The sequence below is a fragment of the Salmo salar genome, chromosome ssa10, assembly GCF_905237065.1.
Source record: "Salmo salar chromosome ssa10, Ssal_v3.1, whole genome shotgun sequence".
Taxonomy (NCBI): Eukaryota; Metazoa; Chordata; class Actinopteri; order Salmoniformes; family Salmonidae; genus Salmo; species Salmo salar.
This window is the reverse complement of record NC_059451.1, coordinates 94,380,938-94,400,064: the sequence shown is the minus strand read 5'-3', so window position 1 is coordinate 94,400,064 and position 19,127 is coordinate 94,380,938. Positions and strand designations below refer to the sequence as shown.

At 44.2% G+C, this 19,127-nt stretch overlaps 1 protein-coding gene and 1 pseudogene across 1 annotated transcript; one reads left to right on the top strand and one right to left on the bottom strand.

Annotated features, from left to right (window-relative positions):
* Window positions 1-1,566: 1,566 nt before the first annotated feature.
* Window positions 1,567-4,841, top strand: LOC123724474 (inositol oxygenase-like; annotated as a pseudogene).
* A 16-nt stretch (window positions 4,842-4,857) lies between these two features.
* Window positions 4,858-19,086, bottom strand: LOC123724473 (lipase maturation factor 2-like). The gene is given in 16 exon segments (XM_045688245.1): window positions 4,858-5,592; window positions 6,313-6,421; window positions 6,592-6,703; window positions 6,836-7,004; window positions 7,229-7,280; window positions 7,282-7,409; window positions 7,989-8,085; window positions 8,223-8,328; window positions 8,405-8,530; window positions 8,647-8,788; window positions 8,908-9,086; window positions 9,343-9,536; window positions 9,878-9,906; window positions 9,999-10,135; window positions 10,232-10,348; window positions 18,781-19,086. Coding segments are annotated over 16 exon segments (2,244 nt in total). The 5' UTR covers window positions 18,875-19,086; the 3' UTR covers window positions 4,858-5,139.
* Between the last annotated feature and the right edge of the window lie 41 nt (window positions 19,087-19,127).

The following is a 19,127-nucleotide window of genomic DNA, read 5'->3' as shown; positions in this document are numbered from 1 at the left end:
TAATGACACTGCTTCCTCACAGAAAAATCTGCAGAACTGGGAAGATTGTATCCACCATATACATAACATTCTATTGGTTGCAAGAATTTTGTATAGAAATTTAAGTAGAAAAATTAGAATTTTGAATCCGGGCGTTGTTTTGCATATCAATTCATAAACCATGTGCCAGTGGAATGGGTACATCTAAAATCTCTTCCTAACTATTTTGCAATTTATATGGCACAGCTGTCAGTTTTTTGTCCTTAAATGAAATTGGTATACGCTTTTATTTATCACACTTTTCTTTAACCATTTATGTTCTTGTAATACAGGGCCGACATACAAGTTCCCTGCCTTTTCCCCCTCCATCTACTTGCCTCTTCCATTTTTGTGGTAAATGCTGCAATTAGTTGGTTGTAAATTTTTGGGTAGAGCAAAAATTTTAAAAACTAAACAAATTACGCCCTCAACCGCAAGGCTCTCCAGAGGGTGGTGCGGTCTGTACAACGCATCACCGGGGACAAACTACCTGCCCTCCAGGACACCTACAGCACCCGATGTAACAGGAAGGCCAAAAAGATCATCAAGGACAACAACCCGAGCCCCTGCCTGTTCACCCTGCTAACATCCAGAAGGTGAGGTCAGTACAGGTGCATCAAAGCTGCGACCGACTGAAAAACAGATTCTATCTCAAGGCCATCAGACTGTTAAACAGAAATCACTAACTCAGAGAGGCTGCTTCCTACATACAGACTCAAATCATTGGCCACTTTAATAAATGGATCACTTTAGTCACTTTAAATAATACCCCTTTAACAATGTTTACATATCTTACATTACTCATCTCATATATATATATATATATATATATATATATATATATATATATATATATTATATATATATATATATAGTATCTTATACCATCTACTGCATTTTGCCTATGTCGATCGGCCATCAATCATCTATATATTTACATGTACATACATATTCTTATTCCATCCCTTTAGATTTTGTGTACTAGGTAGTTGTTGTGGAATTGTTAGATTACTTGTTAGATATTACGGCACTGTCAAAACTAGAAGCACAAGCATTGATTTGGCTTGATTTGGTAACCTCACGTTACCTGGGGTAATACAGTTCAAACAGGCATTCACTGTCTCCTCGCATGATGTTCACCTCTGGTGATCTCTCTCCGTTCTTCTTTTCAAGCATCAACTATGGATGTTTTTATTCTATTTGTTTTGTTGTTTGTTATGTTGGAAAAAAGCCAGACATTCCACCACTCAACAGGGGGCTCCCCGAGTGGTGCAGCGGTCCTAAGGCACTGCACCTCAGTGCTAGAGGCGTCACTACAGACCCTTGTTCGATTCCAGTCTGTATCACAACCGGCCATGATTGGCAGTCCCATAGGGCGTTTTTGAATTTGTTCTTAACTGACGTGCCTAGTTAAATAAAGGTAAAGAAAATGATAATATATAACACAGAGACAAACACAAAACTCTCAAGACCAGCCCAAACCAGATACCTGCTGATCATGGTTAAAGACTCACTGTTCTCTCGAGGAAAACAAACACGCCGCACACACGTACACACAGAGTAGTCCAGCCAGATGAACCCCGTTAGTCGTTGTTATCTCAGTGGGGGCTGAGTTAAACTATCACTACCTGTATGCTGTGAGGGTGTATGACATAAGTATTAAACCAGAGGGGTATATACAGGACAGGGTCTGGGGCTGCACTTTAGAGGAGCTAGCAGACCCATACTTACTCATACCCGGACGGACTGACGGACTGACCTCACCATGAGGGTCGTCAATATTGTACGTATGACTGTAGAAAAGTAGAACAAATATATTTAGCTATTACAGATGTAGGATCTTCACTTTGATCAGCCTGTTGCAGGAAAACTTTCCTGTAATGCAGGAAATGTAAAGGTTTAAAAAGGCTTCTGAAGTTTTTAATTTACACTGACACTTCAGACTTGATTTTCCCTTAAGAAAAATACATCAAGGCCTACAACATTAATATAATATAATTAATATAACCCACACATTGCCTGTTTCTGCAGGATTGTTGTAGCAAATGTGTCTGTCTAATGTGTCTGTCTGTATGTGTAAGTTTAACTTGGTGTTATCATGCATCTGATAATCAAATAAGATTTTGTGTGATCTACTGCTACAGGTTAAATCTTTGTAGATGTCTAATATTTCAATTTGAAACGTATGGTGTTTTCTATCACATTCGCCATGTTAAGATGTGTACTTTACCTTCTTTCTGTCCCTCTGTCTATCGGTTTCAGGGTCCAGACCCATCTCTGGCATACCGTCCCATCTTAGACCTGGAGCAGAAAGACAAGGACAAGACAGAATACAGGAATTTTGAGGTCAGTAAAGCAGTATGATTTTTTTACCATGGTTGTAAGGCTGGTAATCACAATACATCTGTAATGTGTGTATGTGTGTGCGTAACAGAGCGGGAGTCTGATTGATCGTGTGTATAACACATACAAGCTGATGCACACCAACCAGACCCTGGACTTTGTAAAGCAGAAGGTGAGTCTGTCAAGACAGGTTCAGCGCAAATGCAAACAACTGTGTGTGTGTGTGTGTGTGTGTCAGGAGAGCAGGCTAAACCAACCTGTAATGTTTAACAAGGAGTGGAACTGTGACTGTTAACATGTAAGATGTTTTGTAATATCGTCTAATGTTGCAGATAACATGAACATACTACTCATTAACCTTCCCCACTCCTCCTCTCCTCTGCAGCACTCTGAGTGGTCAGGTTGTGGGCATGCCCAGATGGAGGTGATGGAAGCCGTCATATCTCTGGACCAGCTGGTTGATGAGTCCGACCCTGACGTCGACTTCCCCAACTCATACCACGCCTTCCAGACCGCTGAGGGCATCCGCAGGGAACACCCCCACAAAGGCAAACACACGCACACACACAAGTACGCATACACACATGGTTCACAACTCCTATCCTTATCTCTCCTCCCTCTCCAGACTGGTTCCAGTTGGTGGGGCTGATCCATGACATTGGGAAGATCATGGCTCTGTCAGGGGAACCCCAGGTGAATACCTCTCAATGTTACCCTGATACAGGTTGTGATGTTAGGCAACGCTAGGCTAACTGCACTGTGTCCCTGTCCTGCAGTGGGCTGTAGTGGGGGACACATTCCCAGTGGGGTGCAGGTTCCAGAATGGCATTGTGTTTCGAGGCAGTACCTTCGTGGACAACCCCGATGACAAAACCCTGCTTACAAGTACTGTTACACTTCTCTTTTTACCAATCTAATCAAAAAGTCTAATCAAACCCCATCATTCACTGCACAACATGCCGGCTACAAGCCAGCCTGGAGAAGTGTTTACATTATGCCATTTATCAGACATGTATATACAAAAGTGAATGTGCCATCTTACATACATCATTTAGATGGTAACCTCTTATTCACCTCATCACCTCTCTTCCTTCTCCCCGCTCTAGTTCTGAGTGTGGGATCTATAAGCCAAACTGTGGGCTGGACAATGTGCTCATGTCCTGGGGCCATGATGGTGAGTAACACAGACATACACACAGTCACCACTGTAAGGCACATGGGCCTGCAGAGTAACACTACTGAACTGCTGTCTGTGTTGTTTGTTCCAGAGTATATCTACAGGGTCATGAAGTTCAACAAGTGTTATCTGTGTTTGTTCCAGAGTATCTCTACAGGGTCATGAAGTTCAACAAGTGTTATCTGTGTTTGTTCCAGAGTATCTCTACAGGGTCATGAAGTTCAACAAGTGTTATCTGTGTTTGTTCCAGAGTATCTCTACAGGGTCATGAAGTTCAACAAGTGCACCATCCCAGAAGAGGTGAGAATGGGGGTCTATGGTTCTACATTAGCAAAGAGAATACAGGTTTACAAAAACCCTGCTGCTCAGAGTGTTAACTCCTCTGCTGTCCCGCGCCAGGGTCTGTATATGATCCGGTTCCATTCCTTCTACCCCTGGCACTCCCATGGAGACTACATGCACCTCTGTGATGACAAGGACATGAGCATGATTCCCTGGGTTCGCGAGTTCAAGTACGTCTCACACACACACAAATAGATTTTCCTCTACCCTCTCCGCAGTCAGTTTGACCTCGAACATTTGACCCCTACAGTAAGTTTGATCTCTACACCAAGACCACTGAGCTGCCTGACATAAAGAAGTTGAAGCCATACTACCAGTCTCTCATCGACAAGTACTGTCCTGGGGTACTGAAGTGGTGACACACAGACAGATGGGGCAGCCACACACACCTACTCCCACCTCAAATGTTTCATAAACCAATTAAGTATCACAATCCATTTCTTTCCCGCCCTCTCTCACACCTTCATAGAGATCATATCCAGCAGCAACACCAGCCCATCTCCTCAGATATGGGGAACACTATTAGCTTTATCTTCAACAGACCTGGATAGCCTTTACCATGTTGTTGTCATCTGTAAGTCAACTACATTATATTCTAATGACAGAACATTCTAAAAGTGTTTGTTGCTTAGAATGCTGATTACAATTCATATGGTTTACAATTGTCAGATCACTTTGAATTTGTCTAATAATGAAGAACCAAATGGATACATTTCCTATCTTTATTATAAATGATACAAAAACATGAACATTTTCCATTCATGGATGTGATGTTTTTTTCAAATGTGGAAAGACACTTGGCGGGAAAGTGCAGCATTGGTGATTCAGTACATTATATCTGGCAGCAAAGCAAAGGACCACAGTGGCAAACCAAACACCCTTTAACACACACACACACACACACACACACACACACACACACACACACACACACACACACACACACACACACACACACACACACCCCCCCCCACAATTAAAAGGACACTGACAAAAAAGTTATTTTCTCTCGATTGTAATAATACTATAGATAATTGAAAAACTGTCTATTCATTTCAAATAAAGTGATTGTCAAATGTAGAACAAAGCATCAACGAAATTCTTTGGTTAGAAGGTTATTGTTAGGGAAAGGCAGACAGGTAGTCAAGACAGGAAGCTTTCTCCTGAGCACTAGGACACCGAGACAGAGTGAGTGGAAGGGAGGGCTACCAAATCCCATGTTCAGGGGTCAGGAGGAAACTCTTTACTTCTTGAGACTGTCAGTCAACACTCCCCTCTTCTTCTTCTCCATCCTCTTCTTCTTCCACTTCATCTCTTACATCGTTCTCTTCAATTTCACTCTCCTCGTCTTCCCCTCTTCGCTCATCCTCTTCTGCATCAACCTCCTCCTCCTCCTCCTCCTGCTGCTGCTCCTCCTCCTCCTCCCGCCCCTCCTCCTGTCTTTGTCCTAGACCATATTTGTCGTTGGAATTGGCCTCCTTAGCATCAGGGTGGTGGGGTGTAGCTGTGGGTTTTGGTTCAGCCTTGGCTGCAGTAGGTTTGGTCTTGAGTGTAATTTCCAGCTGCAGTCCCCGGAGCAGACAGAGGGCGACACTGCAGAAGAGGAGGCTCCAGAGCAGCAGGGGGGCAGACACACCCCTCACCTGAGAGCGCACCCACTTCACCACCTGGGGCACAGCTGCCTCAGACACATGCCGAGGGAGGGACTTATCCTACACACACACACACACACACACACACACAAGGACATACAGGACTCACACACTTAGTGCTTGCTGAGAACTATGGGTAGTTAGTTACAGTGCATTCGTAAAGTATTAACTTTTTGCAAATTTTGTTACGTTTATTCTAAAATGGATTAAATAAATAAAAATCCTTAATCTACACACAATACCACATAATAACAAAGCGAAAACAGGTTTTTAGAGAATAAAAACTGAAACACCTTATTTACATGAGTATTCAGACTCTTTGCTATGAGATTAAACAATGTGCTCAGGTGCCTCCTGTTTCCATTGATCACCCTTAAGATGTTTCTACAACTTGATTGAAGTCCACCGTGGTAAATTCAATTGATTGGATAATTTGGAAAGGTACAGAACTGAAATTCTGGTTGAGACTGAACAAATGAACAAAACAGCACAGCAAGTAAGTGAAAGAAATAGGTTTTGATTTTTACTGGTAATGGGGACATACGTAAATGTCAACAAAATAACCTTTTGGTCAGTGTGTGTGTGTGTTTTAAACTATTTAACTGTACTAAAATGCTTAAAAGGCCGCTAACATTTTTAATAATCGGTATAGTTTTTTGGGGAAGGAAAATATCAGATATCGTTATCGGTCAAAAATGTCATATCGGTGCAACACTAGCTGTAACGTAACAAAATGTGGAAAAAGTAAAGGGGTCTGAGTACTTTCCAAATGCACTGTACCTTGAGTCCATGCTGGCTAAGCATGCTCTCCAGGAAAGTGTCGCCCAGATACACTGTGGGATAGAACTCCTCCATGTACACCCTCCTCCACCAGCGCTGAGGATACGACCTACAACACACATAAAATGTCAGCTGTGACACTGACTCGCACGTTAACTGATGATTTCTGCATTTCCTCAAAAGATGTCGACATTCAGATTATTGCTGCGCAACTTGAATCAACTACCTCATCACCCATCGGTTCTCTGTGTGTATGTGTGAGAGAGAGAATGTACTAACCCATCAGCTAGTGATTTAGTGAACCAGTATTTGTAGCGGTGAGCTCTGAGGTACATGGGAGGCTGCTGGTGGAACGGGTACTGAGACACATCTGACTGGATGAGCTCAATCACTGGAGAGAGAGGGGGCAAACGTTAAGATATTTTAACAATACAGTAAATACAATACAGTTTGTGTTAATGTGGCTGTATTGGCAGTAATGCACTGCCATTAACCTCAAAAAGAAGAAGTGTGTACACCCTACCGTCCGTCTTGCCCTGCAGCAGTCTGTACATTAGGCTGGTGAACCAGGGAGAGTGTGCATGTGTTCCCAGGGCTGCAAACCACATCTGCCAGTCCAGCCGTGGCTGATGAGGGGTGATGACCGAGGGAGGGGCACTGAGGTTCCCTGGCTTATACATAAATTCTATCTCCTAGAGGAGGGAGGAGGAGAGAGAGAGAGAGAGAGAGAGAGAGAGAGAGAGAGCGAGAGAGAGAGAGAGAGGGTAGGACAACGGAGACAATTAAAGTTGGATTTTTTTTTTAAATGCCTTGGTTAACTTCAGCTTTTAAACAGATTACTACTGATAACAGAAACATTACAAACGGGCAAAAAACCACCTCTCCATATACCTCTCCCACACAAACACACCCCTACCGTCCAGGTGACTTTATCCATGGATCCTTCGATGACCACCTCGGGCCGCCCCCACCCCAGTCATGCGTCTGAACAGGCCGTAGGAGTTGACTAGCTGGTAACGACTGACAGCATCATAACCCTGACGCACTTTCGGCCACACACTGGCATTACTGTCATACTCTATGAAGGTGAATGGGACCTGGACAAACACACACACTGCTGTTAGAATCATATTCTATACAGGTGAACAAGAACATGCTGGAACACACAAAGTATGACATGCCTTACCTGAGAGCAGGTACCATTATTCTAGATCAGTGGTTCCCAACCGGGGGTACTAGGAACCCTGGGGTACTTGGCCTATCAACCAGGGGTACTAGGAACCCTGGGGGTAATTGGCCTATCAACCAGGGGTACTAGGAACCCTGGGGGTACTTCGCAACCAGGGGATTTCTAGGAACCCTGGTAATTGGCACAATATCAACCAGGGGTTCTAGAACCTGGGGCTCTTTGGGCCTATCAACCAGGGGTACTAGGAACCCTGGGGTACTTGGCCTATCAACCAGGGGTACTAGGAACCCTGGGGGTACTTGGCCTATCAACCAGGGGTACTAGGAACCCTGGGGTACTTGGCCTATTCATAGGGAGTACTTCAGAAGACTCATGAGATGAGTCACACATGAAGGGGTACTTCAGGGATACTCCAGGCAGAGCTAAATTCAGTTGGTACAGTAAATGAAAAGGGTTGGGAACCACTGTTCTAGAGTGTTCTACTCACCAGACTGATGGCAAACATAGAGACAGCAGCAGCACCAAACACTGTCCACTGGACTGTACCCAAAAACCTCTTGAAGAACCCTTCCACACACGCACACCTACAGAACACACACAGACACACATGTAAATACACACACAGCAGTATCCCAAAGCCTCCTGAAGAAACACTCGACACACACCAAGACAACACACAGAACAGACCACTTTCCCAGAGAGGTGTGTGTGTGTGCGCTACCTGAACATGGCAGAGACTAGTTCCCAGGTGAGAGACAGTACTCCCAGCCAGACCGAGGGGAAGGTGACAGTCTTCAGGAACTGGTTAAACTGGTGGAAGGTAAACACTGAGGAGATAACCAGCAATAACAGTCAAAACAATGATTATCTACTACAGCTGATAACTGACACGCACACACACACCTGTCCTGGAGGAGACAGTCCCCTCGTCCCAGTTGATCTGCAGGTCAAACCATGTGACCGTTCCCAAGCCAATTAGAGCCCAGACTGCGATCTCCACCACAAACCCTGCCCACCGCAACGAGGAACCTGATTGGAGCAGAGACAGAAACAGGGAGTACACGTCACATCCTGCCTACAGTAACTGACTGACTGTCCTCAATGCAAGTTACCTACACAGTGTGTATGTGTCAGAGTGTGTGTACCTTGGTTAGGGTTAGGAGTGTATTTCTTGCGTAGCCAGAAGTATATATGCTCGTCGTCCAGCAGAGACAGACACATTGTCAGAGTCAGGAGGTTGAAGAAGTTATAGTTTCCAGACAGGATGATCAGCACTTGCAGTAACACCTAAACACCACAGGGGTGACAGAAAACACTGCACTTCACCTACCTGCCAGAGGGGGGAGACAGACCAAGTCCCCAAACTGTTGATGACAAAATGCTACAACATACAGAGTTAATCTGACCTGCATGTAGAAGGCCCCGAGGCGAAGTCGTCGTAGAGGGCTGAGGAAGAGGAATGGAGCAGCGATCTCAATGGCGAAGGTGGCTACCACAGACAGCTTATGCCACCAGACAGGCAGCTGGTGGGCAAACCAGGCCAAGGGTGTAGGGATACACTGGGTCTCATAGTGATATGTCAGTGCTAGAGACACACACCACCACATGTTAGAGGCTCATATCAACAGGCTAGGGGTGTAGCTACACTGGGCCTCAATGATATGTGAGGGCTAGAGAGATATACACATTACACACACACAGGCCAGAGACGGTGCGATACACTGGGTCTCTGTGGTACATCAGGGGAGAGGAAAACACTCAGAAACAGCAGTCTGAGTGGCAGTAACATGTCTGATGAGTTAGGTGACCTGCCTGAGCAATTATGCAACACACACAGCTACCTGTGAGGCCCCACCAGGTAGGGCAGCGGGAGGTGAGTTTGACCACTCCGGAGGCGAACATCAGTCTGAACAGCAGCCAACGGACCAACCAGAAGGTCACAGGGTCGTGCTCCCTGCCCGCTCGCCACCCCCGCAAAGACGTCACCGGGGCGATGAGCACACAGAGGAACCCAGTCTCCAGGAGAAGAGAGTCCCTGGATGCCGTCGCAGAGAAAGGGAAAGGAGAAGGAGAATAAGCAAGGTGGAGAGAGTGTTAGAACCCAGAGACTGAGCATGCCCAGACAGGGCTGCTGTTGTAGTGTTTTCATCATGATGCTACTATGGTGATGTTGTTATCAATGTGTTATAGTGTTTATAATCTGGCACCTGACAGATGCAGTTGCACAGCAGTAGGAGCACCAATCACACATACACATCAGCTTACTGCCAAGACTACTCAGTCTCATACACACACTAACAGCAGTACTGGGGTGTTAATTAACATGCAACCTCAGGGTGGCATTCACTCTCTGGGCGTGGCACACACACAACTCACCACTGGAAGTAGAGGAAGACCTGTCCCACCTGGAACAACAGGCAGAGTCAGAGATCAGGCGTACTGTATACGGGCTCCCCGCTACAGAAGTGTGTGTATGTGTGTGTGTGGTATAACTGACCTGGTACATTGACAGGTATATGATCCAGAGAAATAGAAACACCATGCTGTCTCTGAGTGATTCCAGTACTGTAGCAGCCAGGCTCAGTGCTGCCCCCAGCAGGCAGAGCAGCTCCATGGCAGTCTGGGTGTCAAGACCTAGAATACAGTTTAGAGTCTAAGAGTCTATTCGATTTATGATTCAAATGATTAGTTAGTCACAACACATTGCTAAAATGTTGATTAGGAACTCACCCAGACGTGGCGCGAGCCACAGTAAGGTGGGAGAGGAGAGGAGCTGCTCCCAGAGAGCCTTACCACTGTACCGCAGTTGCCACCGCGCTGGTAACAGGCCATCATTTCCATACAGGCCTGGAAAACACACAACTTGTCAACAGGGAGAAGAAGTAACATGTAATGGAGGTTTACTTTAGGATGTAGTTCCATAGGAGGAAAACCCCTACTAGCCTAAGGTGAACACCTAGATAAAATTTGTTTTATATTGGACATTTGGTTCTCTCTCCGCAATAGCTATTGAACCAAGTATGCCATGACTATGAAGATAGTACACTACATGGCCAAAGTATGTGGACACCTGCTCGTCCCCCCCTTTGCTGCTATAACAGCCCCCACTCTTCTGGGAAGGCTTTCCACTAGATATTGTAACATTGCTGCAGGGACTTGATTCAATTCAGCCACAATAGCATTAGTGAGGTCGGGCATTGCTGTTGGGCGATCAGGCCTGGCTTGCAGTCGGCGTTCCAATTCATCCCAAAGGTGTTCAATAGGGTTGATGTCAGGGCTTAAAACTTATTTTTGGATCTGGGGGCAGTATTGAGTAGCATGGATGAATAAGGTGCCCAGAGTAAACTGCCTGCTACTCAGGCCCAAAAGCTAGAATATGCATATTATTAGTAGATTTGGATAGAAAACACTTAAGTTTCTAAAACTGTTTGAATGATGTCTGAGTATAACAGAACTCATATGGCAGGCAAAAACCTGAGACAAAATCCAACCAGGAAGTGGGAAATCTGAGGGTTTGTGGTTTTTCAAGTGATTGCCTATCCAATATACAGTGTAAATGGGGTCAGATTGCACTTCCTAAGGCTTCCACTAGATTTACATTCGTCATTTTTACATTCGTCATTTATCAGACGCTCTTATCCAGCGCGACTTACAGTAGTGAATGCATACATTTCATACATTTTAATTTTTTTTTTTTTTTCTTCCACTAGATGTCAACAGTCTTTAGAAACGTTGCTTCAGGCTTCTACTGTGAAGGGGGAGAGAATAAGAGCTGTTGGAATCAGGGGTCTGGCAGAATGCAATGAGCTAAGTCACGAAGTGCGGCCGTGAGCTGCGTTCCCTTTCCTTTCTAAATACAAAGGAATTGTCCGGTTGGAATATTATTGAAGATTTATGATAAAAACATCCTAAAGATTGATTCTATACATCATTTGACATGTTTCTACAAACTGTAATGCAACTTTTTCAACTTTTCGTCTGGACTTAGTGCATGCGCTTTGTGCATTTGGAATAGTGAACTGAACGCTCAAACAAAAAGGAGGTATTTGGACATAAATATGGACTTTATCGAACAAAAACATTTAATTGTGGAACTGGGATTCCTGGGAGTGCATTCCGATGAAGATCAAAGGTAAGTGAATATTTATAATGCTATTTCTGACTTTTGTTGACTCCACAACATGGCGGGTATCTGTATGGCTTGTTTTGGTGGCTGAGCGCTGTACTCAGATTATCGCATGGTGTGCGCTTTTGACGTAAAGCTTTTTTGAAATCTGACACAGCGGTTGCATTAAGGAGAAGTGTCTCTTTAATTCTATGTAAAACACTTGTATCTTATATCAACGTTTATGATGAGTATTTCTGTAAACTGATGTGGCTCCCTGCAAAATTACTGGATGTTTTGGAGGCAAAACATTACTGAACATAACGCGCCAAAGTAAACTGATTTTTGGATATAAATATGAACTTTATCGAACAAAATATACATGTATTGTGTAACATGTCATATGAGTGCCATCTGATGAAGATCAAAGGTTAGTGATTCATTTTCTCTCTATTTCTGCTTTTTGTGACTCCTCTCTTTGGCTGGAAAATGGCTGTATGTTTTTTGTGACTAGGCGCTGACCTAACATAATCGTATGGTGTGCTTTCACCATAAAGTCTTTTGAAATCAGACACTGTGGCTAGATTAACAAGAAGTGTATCTTTAAAATGGTGTATAATACTTGTATGTTTGAGGAATTTTAATTACGAGATTTCTGTTGTTTTGAATTTGGCGCCCTGCAATTTCACTGGCTGTTGTCGAGGTGGGACCCATATATCCCAGAGAGGTTAACCCCATCGAACACACCAATCTTGACAAACCATTTTTGCATGGACCTCACTTTGTGCACAGAGGCATTGTCATGCTGAAAAAGAAAAGGACCTTCCCCAAACTGTTGTCACAAAGTTGGAAGCACAGAATTGTCTAGAATGTAATTTTATGCTGTAGCTAGGGTTGCAAAGGGTCGGAATTCTTCCGGAAATTTTCCATGGGAAGTTTGATGAATTTTGCTTAAATTCATCCCAAAAAAAGTTAGCTTATGACAGTGAAGCTTTTTTTTGTGGGATACACAAGACAATTCTAAGTCTTGTGCAATATTTTGAGTTAAACTATCCCCAATTCAATAGATTTGCAACCCTCTGCATGCACAGTGCATTCTTCCATCACATGTACAGCTGATTCTCATGATCTTGCACACTAATGAGATGCTATTGAGCCCACACTACTACTGTCTGAGCCAAGGACAACATGCTTTCTGGTAAGTTTTGATTACAATACTGGGAGGGGTGAATATATTTGATATGACATGATTTTTTGTTATCTAGTAAATAGTAGCCTACAGCAAAGTGTGTTTAAATCATTTCTAACTTAATAATTTCTGCTAGTTAGTTTTGGCTACCATGTGGGTTTTAGCTTGCTTGAGCCTGCTAACTGAGAAGTGTTCATTCACCTGTTTCCATACATGTTTCTTTTTCAAACTTCTTACAAAGGAGTTGTTTAATCTAACTGCTTAACTATTTATCTGTACATGGAATTGTATTTGGGTTTTTTTACTCATTTTTTTCTAATCTTTACAGAAAAATGCCACGGGCACTATCTGGTGTGTGGAGACCTTTCACTGCAGCTAATTAGAAGGGAAAGCTGTGTACATTTGCAAATACTGTGCCAAATCATATGTGAAGAATGCAAATCTTTGCAGAATCATCTGGCCAAATGCATAAAGTTCCCTCAGCGCTCACAACAAGCAACCTCTGACAAAAGTCCCTCTACTTCTATTCATGGTGAAAATGATGAATCAGACACTTTATTGATAGCAACATCTCATGGTCCTCCTGGAATCTGAAGTGTTTTTGACTTAATGGAGGAACGTAGTCAGAGAAATGCTGATTAATGTCTTGCTCGAGCTGTGTATGGTTCACCTCTGATGCTCACAGGCAATGTGTATTGGAAGAGATTTCTGAATGTTCTTCTCCCTGCATACACCCCTCCAACCAGACATGCTTGATCTACTAATTTGCTGGATGCAGAGTTCAACAGAGTTCAAGTCAAGGTCAAGCAAATCATAGAGAAAGCAGACTGGATTGCAATCATCTCTGATGGGTGGTTGAATGTTCGTGGGCAAGGAATAATTAACTACTTCTCCACCCCTCAACCAGTATTCTACAAGAACACAGACACAAGGGACAACAGACACACCGGTCTCTACATTGCAGATGAGCTGAAGGCAGTCATCAATGACTTGGACCACAGAAGGTATTTGCACTGGTGACAAACAATGCTGCGACCATGAAAGCTGCTTGGTCTAAAGTGGAGGAGCCCTACCCTCACATCACACCCATTGGCTGTGCTGCTCATGCATTGAATCTGCTCCTCAAGGACATCATGGCACTGAAAACAATGGATACACTCTACAAGAGAGCCAAGGAAATGGTTAGGCATGTGAAGGGTCATCAAGTTATAGCAGCAATCTACCTCACCAAGCAAAGTGAGAAGAATAAGACCACCACATTGAAGCTGCCCAGCAACACCCGTTGGGGTGGTGTTGTCATCATGTTTGACAGTCTCCTGGAGGGGAAGGAGTCTCTCCAAGAAACGGCCATATCACAGTCTGCCGATATGGACAGCCCCATCAAGAGGATCCTCCTGGATGATGTATTTTGGGATAGAGAGGTAAGCAGCCTGAAACTCCTGAAACCTAAAGCAGTAGCCATTGCACGGATTGAGGGAGACAATGCCATCCTGTCTGATGTTCAGACTCTGCTTGCAGATATAAGAGAAGAAATCCGTACTGCCCTGCCCACTTCACTGCTGCTCCAAGCAGAGGAAACTGCAGTTCTGAAATACATCAAAATGCGTGAAGACTTCTGCCTGAAGCCCATACACGCCACAGCGTACATGTGGGACCCCAAGTACGCTGGCAAGAGCATCCTGTCTGGTGCAGAGCATCCTGTCTGTTGCCTCCATCATCTTCCAAATCCTACCAACATCAGCCGCATCAGAGCGCAACTGGTCCTTGTTTGGGAACACACACACCTTAGGCACGCAATAGGCTGACCAATACAGGGGTTGAAAAATTGGTGTCCATCTGGGCAAATTTGAGGCTTTTTGAGCCTGACAACGAGCCATCCTCAACAATGTTGGAAAGTGACAGTGAAGATGAGGTCTCAGTCTGATGTTCTAGAGGTGGACATTGAGGAGGTCCAGGGAGAAGACATGGAAGCCTGAGATGAAGACAACCAAAGCTTTAGTTTCTAGACTATCATTTTACAGATGTATGGTGAAAATGTTTTTGGTAGATGCGATGGATCATTGGGGATCATTCAATATTCCCTTTCTTTTGTTGTTCAGTGAAATCATCCCATGTGAAGCGTCAACTCATTTAATTGAAGTTCAATTCGTAACTAAATATATTTTTTTCTCTCTCTCTATTGGAAGGATTTAATCATTTGCAATTATGTCTCCATATGATATGGTAAATATATCCAATGCAACAAAAAAAAATCTACATTTAAATGATATTAATATGCATATATTTCCATTAATTCCCTTATATTCCCGTTAATTCCCATGGAAAGTTTCCACCTCCGAATATTCCCCAAAATATGCAACCCTAGCTGTAGCATTAAGATTTCCCTTCACTGGAACTAAAGGCCAAGCCCGAACCATGAAAAACAGCCCCAGACCACTATTTGTCCTCCAAACTTTACAGTTGGCACAATACATTTAAGCAGGTAGCGTTCTCCTGGCATCAGCCAATTCCAGATTCGACTGCCAGATGGTGAAGCGTGATTCATCACTCCAGAGAACATGTTTCCACTGCTCCAGAGTCCAATGGCGGCGAGCTTTACGCCACTCTGGCCAACACTTGCCATTGAGCATGGTGATCTTAGACTTGTGTGCGGCTGCTCGGCCACAGAAACCCATTTCATGAAGCTCCCGACAAACCGTTCTCGTGCTGACGTTTCTTCCAGAGGCAGTTTGAAACTCGGTAGTGACTGTTGCAACAGTGATTTTTACACGCTACGTGCTTCAGCCTTCGGCGGTCTCGTTCTGTGAGCTTGTGTGGCCTACCACTTCGCGGCTGAGCAGTTGTTGCTCCTAGACGTTTCCACTCCACAATAACAGCACTTACAGTTGACCGGGCAGCTCCTATGACGGTGCCACAGTCTACTGCCAATGTTCTATGGAGATTGCATGGCTGTGTGCTCGATTTTACACACCTGTCAGCAACTAATTTGAAGTGTTGTTGACATACTTTTGGTTTTTATAATAAGATTTGGAATTTAAATCTTCAATAGCTCTTACAGAAAGCGTGCCATGACTATGAAAATTATATATTCAGAATCAGGGGAGGATGGAGAAAATCCCCCGCTTATTTTTTTTTTAATTTCAGCATTTTTGTTTTTGCTTTCAATCTGCATACTTTCAAGAATGCTAATTACTACTGCAACTTTCAAGCTGGTAGAGCTACCTCACGAAATGTCTATGCCTCTCGTCGTAGGGTACATTCCTCTCATGTATTCGCCGGGGGATTCGCCGGTCCTGTGTGGCTCAGTTGGTAGAGCATGGTGTTTGCAACGCCAGGGTTGTGGGTTTGATTCCCACGGGGGGCCAGTACAGAGAAAAAAAATTATGAAATGTATGCATTCACTACTGTAAGTCGCTCTGGATAAGAGTGTCTGCTAAATGACTAAAATGTAAAATGGATACAGGCAAAATTGATTCTTCCTCTTCTGTGGATGATATACACTGCTCAAAAAATTAAGGGAACACTTAAACAACACAATGTAACTCCAAGTCAATCACACTTCTGTGAAATCAAACTGTCCACTTAGGAAGCAACACTGATTGACAATAAATGTCACATGCTGTTGTGCAAATGGAATAGACAACAGGTGGAAATTATAGGCAATAAGCAAGACACCCCTAATAAAGGAGTGGTTCAGCAGGTGGTGACCACAGACCACTTCTCAGTTCCTAGGCTTCCTGGCTGATGTTTTGGTCACTTTTGAATGCTGGCGGTGCTTTCACTCTAGTGGTAGCATGAGACAGAGTCTACAACCCACACAAGTGGCTCAGGTAGTGCAGCTCATCCAGGATGGCACATCAATGCGAGCTGTGGCAAGAAGGTTTGCTGTGTCTGTCAGCGTAGTGTCCAGAGCATGTAGGCGCTACCAGGAGACAGGCCAGTACATCAGGAGACATGGAGGAGGCCGTAGGAGGGCAACAACCCAGCAGCAGGACCGCTACCTCCGCCTTTGTGCAAGGAGGAGCACTGCCAGAGCCCTGCAAAATGACCTCCAGCAGGCCACAAATGTGCATGTGTCTGCTCAAACGGTCAGAAACAGACTCCATGAGGGTGGTATGAGGGCCCGACGTCCACAGGTGGGGGGTTGTGCTTACAGCCCAACACAGTGCAGGACGTTTGGCATTTGCCAGAGAACACCAAGATTGGCAAATTCGCCACTGGCGCCCTGTGCTCTTCACAGATGAAAGCAGGTTCACACTGAGCACGTGACAGACGTGACAGAGTCTGGAGACGCCGTGGAGAACATTCTGCTGCCTGCAACATCCTCCAGCATGACCGGTTTGGCGGTGGGTCAGTCATGGTGTGGGGTGGCATTTCTTTGGGGGCCGCACAGCCCTCCATGTGCTCGCCAGAGGTAGCCTGACTGCCATTAGGTACCGAGATGAGATCCTCAGACCCCTTGTGAGACCATATGCTGGTGCGGTTGGCCCTGGGTTCCTCCTAATGCAAGACAATGCTAGACCTCATGTGGCTGGAGTGTGTCAGCAGTTCCTGCAAGAGGAAGGCATTGATGCTATGGACTGGTCCGCCTGTTCCCCAGACCTGAATCCAATTGAGCACATCATGTCTCGTTCCATCCACCAACGCCACGTTGCACCACAGACTGTCCAGGAGTTGGCGGATGCTTTAGTCCAGGTTTGGGAGGAGATCCCTCAGGAGACCATCCGCCACCTCATCAGGAGCATGCCCAGGCGTTGTAGGGAGGTCATACAGGCACGTGGAGGCCACACACACTACTGAGCCTCATTTTGACTTGTTTTAAGGACATTACATCAAAGTTGGATCAGCCTGTAGTGTGGTTTTCCACTTTAATTTTGAGTGTGACTCCAAATCCAGACCTCCATGGGTTGATAAATTGGATTTCCATTGATTATTTTTGTGTGATTTTGTTGTCAGCACATTCAACTGTGTAAAGAAAAAAGTATTTAATAAGATTATTTCTTTCATTCAGATCTAGGATGTGTTGTTTAAGTGTTCCCTTTATTTTTTGAGCAGTATATTAAGGTTGGAAACAAACTTTAAGGTGGATTACCGCCACCAATTTGACTCAAGTGTGGACCAGAGACAGGGAAGGTGTAAATCCTACTAATTCTTAAAAAAATAAATAATTAAAAATACTACATCCCCTGAAGATATCAGCAGTTAATTTAAGCGTTTTAACACCATTACTCCTTAAATCAAATAACAACCTCTCCCCTTCCTTCCCATATTGCTGTCACTGAAATAGAATGTGTTCCACTAAATGATTTAATTACACACAGTTTGAGAGATGTTTGTCCATCTGCCCCAGATTCAGAATATATCATTTCCATAGTCATCCAGAAAAAACGTGGATTTTTGTCCATCCACCCCCAATTCAGATTATATCATTTTAGTCATGGAACACTTTGTTAAGAGCTATTTAAGTTCATAATACGTTTTCGGATTTCACTTTTTTTTTTTATCCGCCTTATTCAGAGTATACCATCTTCATAGTCATGGCAAGCTTGGTTCAATAACTATTATGGAGAATATCGAATATCCAATATAAAACTACGTTTTCCTTGGTCAGTAAGGTTAAAAATTACTTGAAGATATGGGGCCCGTGTCTAGAGACAAAAAGAAGTCGGGCTAAGTATAATAAAATATAATGTGTCAACCGTTATCTGGCTAAAAATACTTAGCTAAACTAGCTAGCAACTGCAACAGAGTAACAAGTTGCTTAGTTAGCTAGCTAGCTCGATAACTAGCTACAGGGGAACACGTTCCCAATGCAAAGCTATGCAAAAAAGCAATGAAACTTGAAATATATTTGACTTCAAAGTCGAGTACAATGCTATAGGAGGCTAGCTAGCTGGCTAACAGCTGCTAGCATACCATAACACTCATAACTGTCAAGAAAGCTATCCTAGCTAGCTAAATGGGACAGCGAACTAGATATCTCACCTGGTATCTGCAGGTAGAGGGAAACAAAGGCGACCATGTAAATGAGAGCCATGCACCAAAGGAACAGGCGGCGTGGCAGAATAATGTAGCCCATGTCTGCTGTGTGGAGGCCCTTCCTGGGATCTCTTCTCTATCTGTTTCTGCAGGACGCGACAGTAGTCTACTGTAGTGGAACGGGAAGTCGGTGTGGGATTTTCACATAACCTGGAGACAAGTCCCTATCGGTGGATCAAAATGTTGATATTGGGGTAAAGGCGTGGGCATGGGTTCCCACCAATTATGTTTATATACACTAGACTTCCCGGGAGCGCCGTTTTGAAGCCACTGCACTTCCATCTGATCTTGGC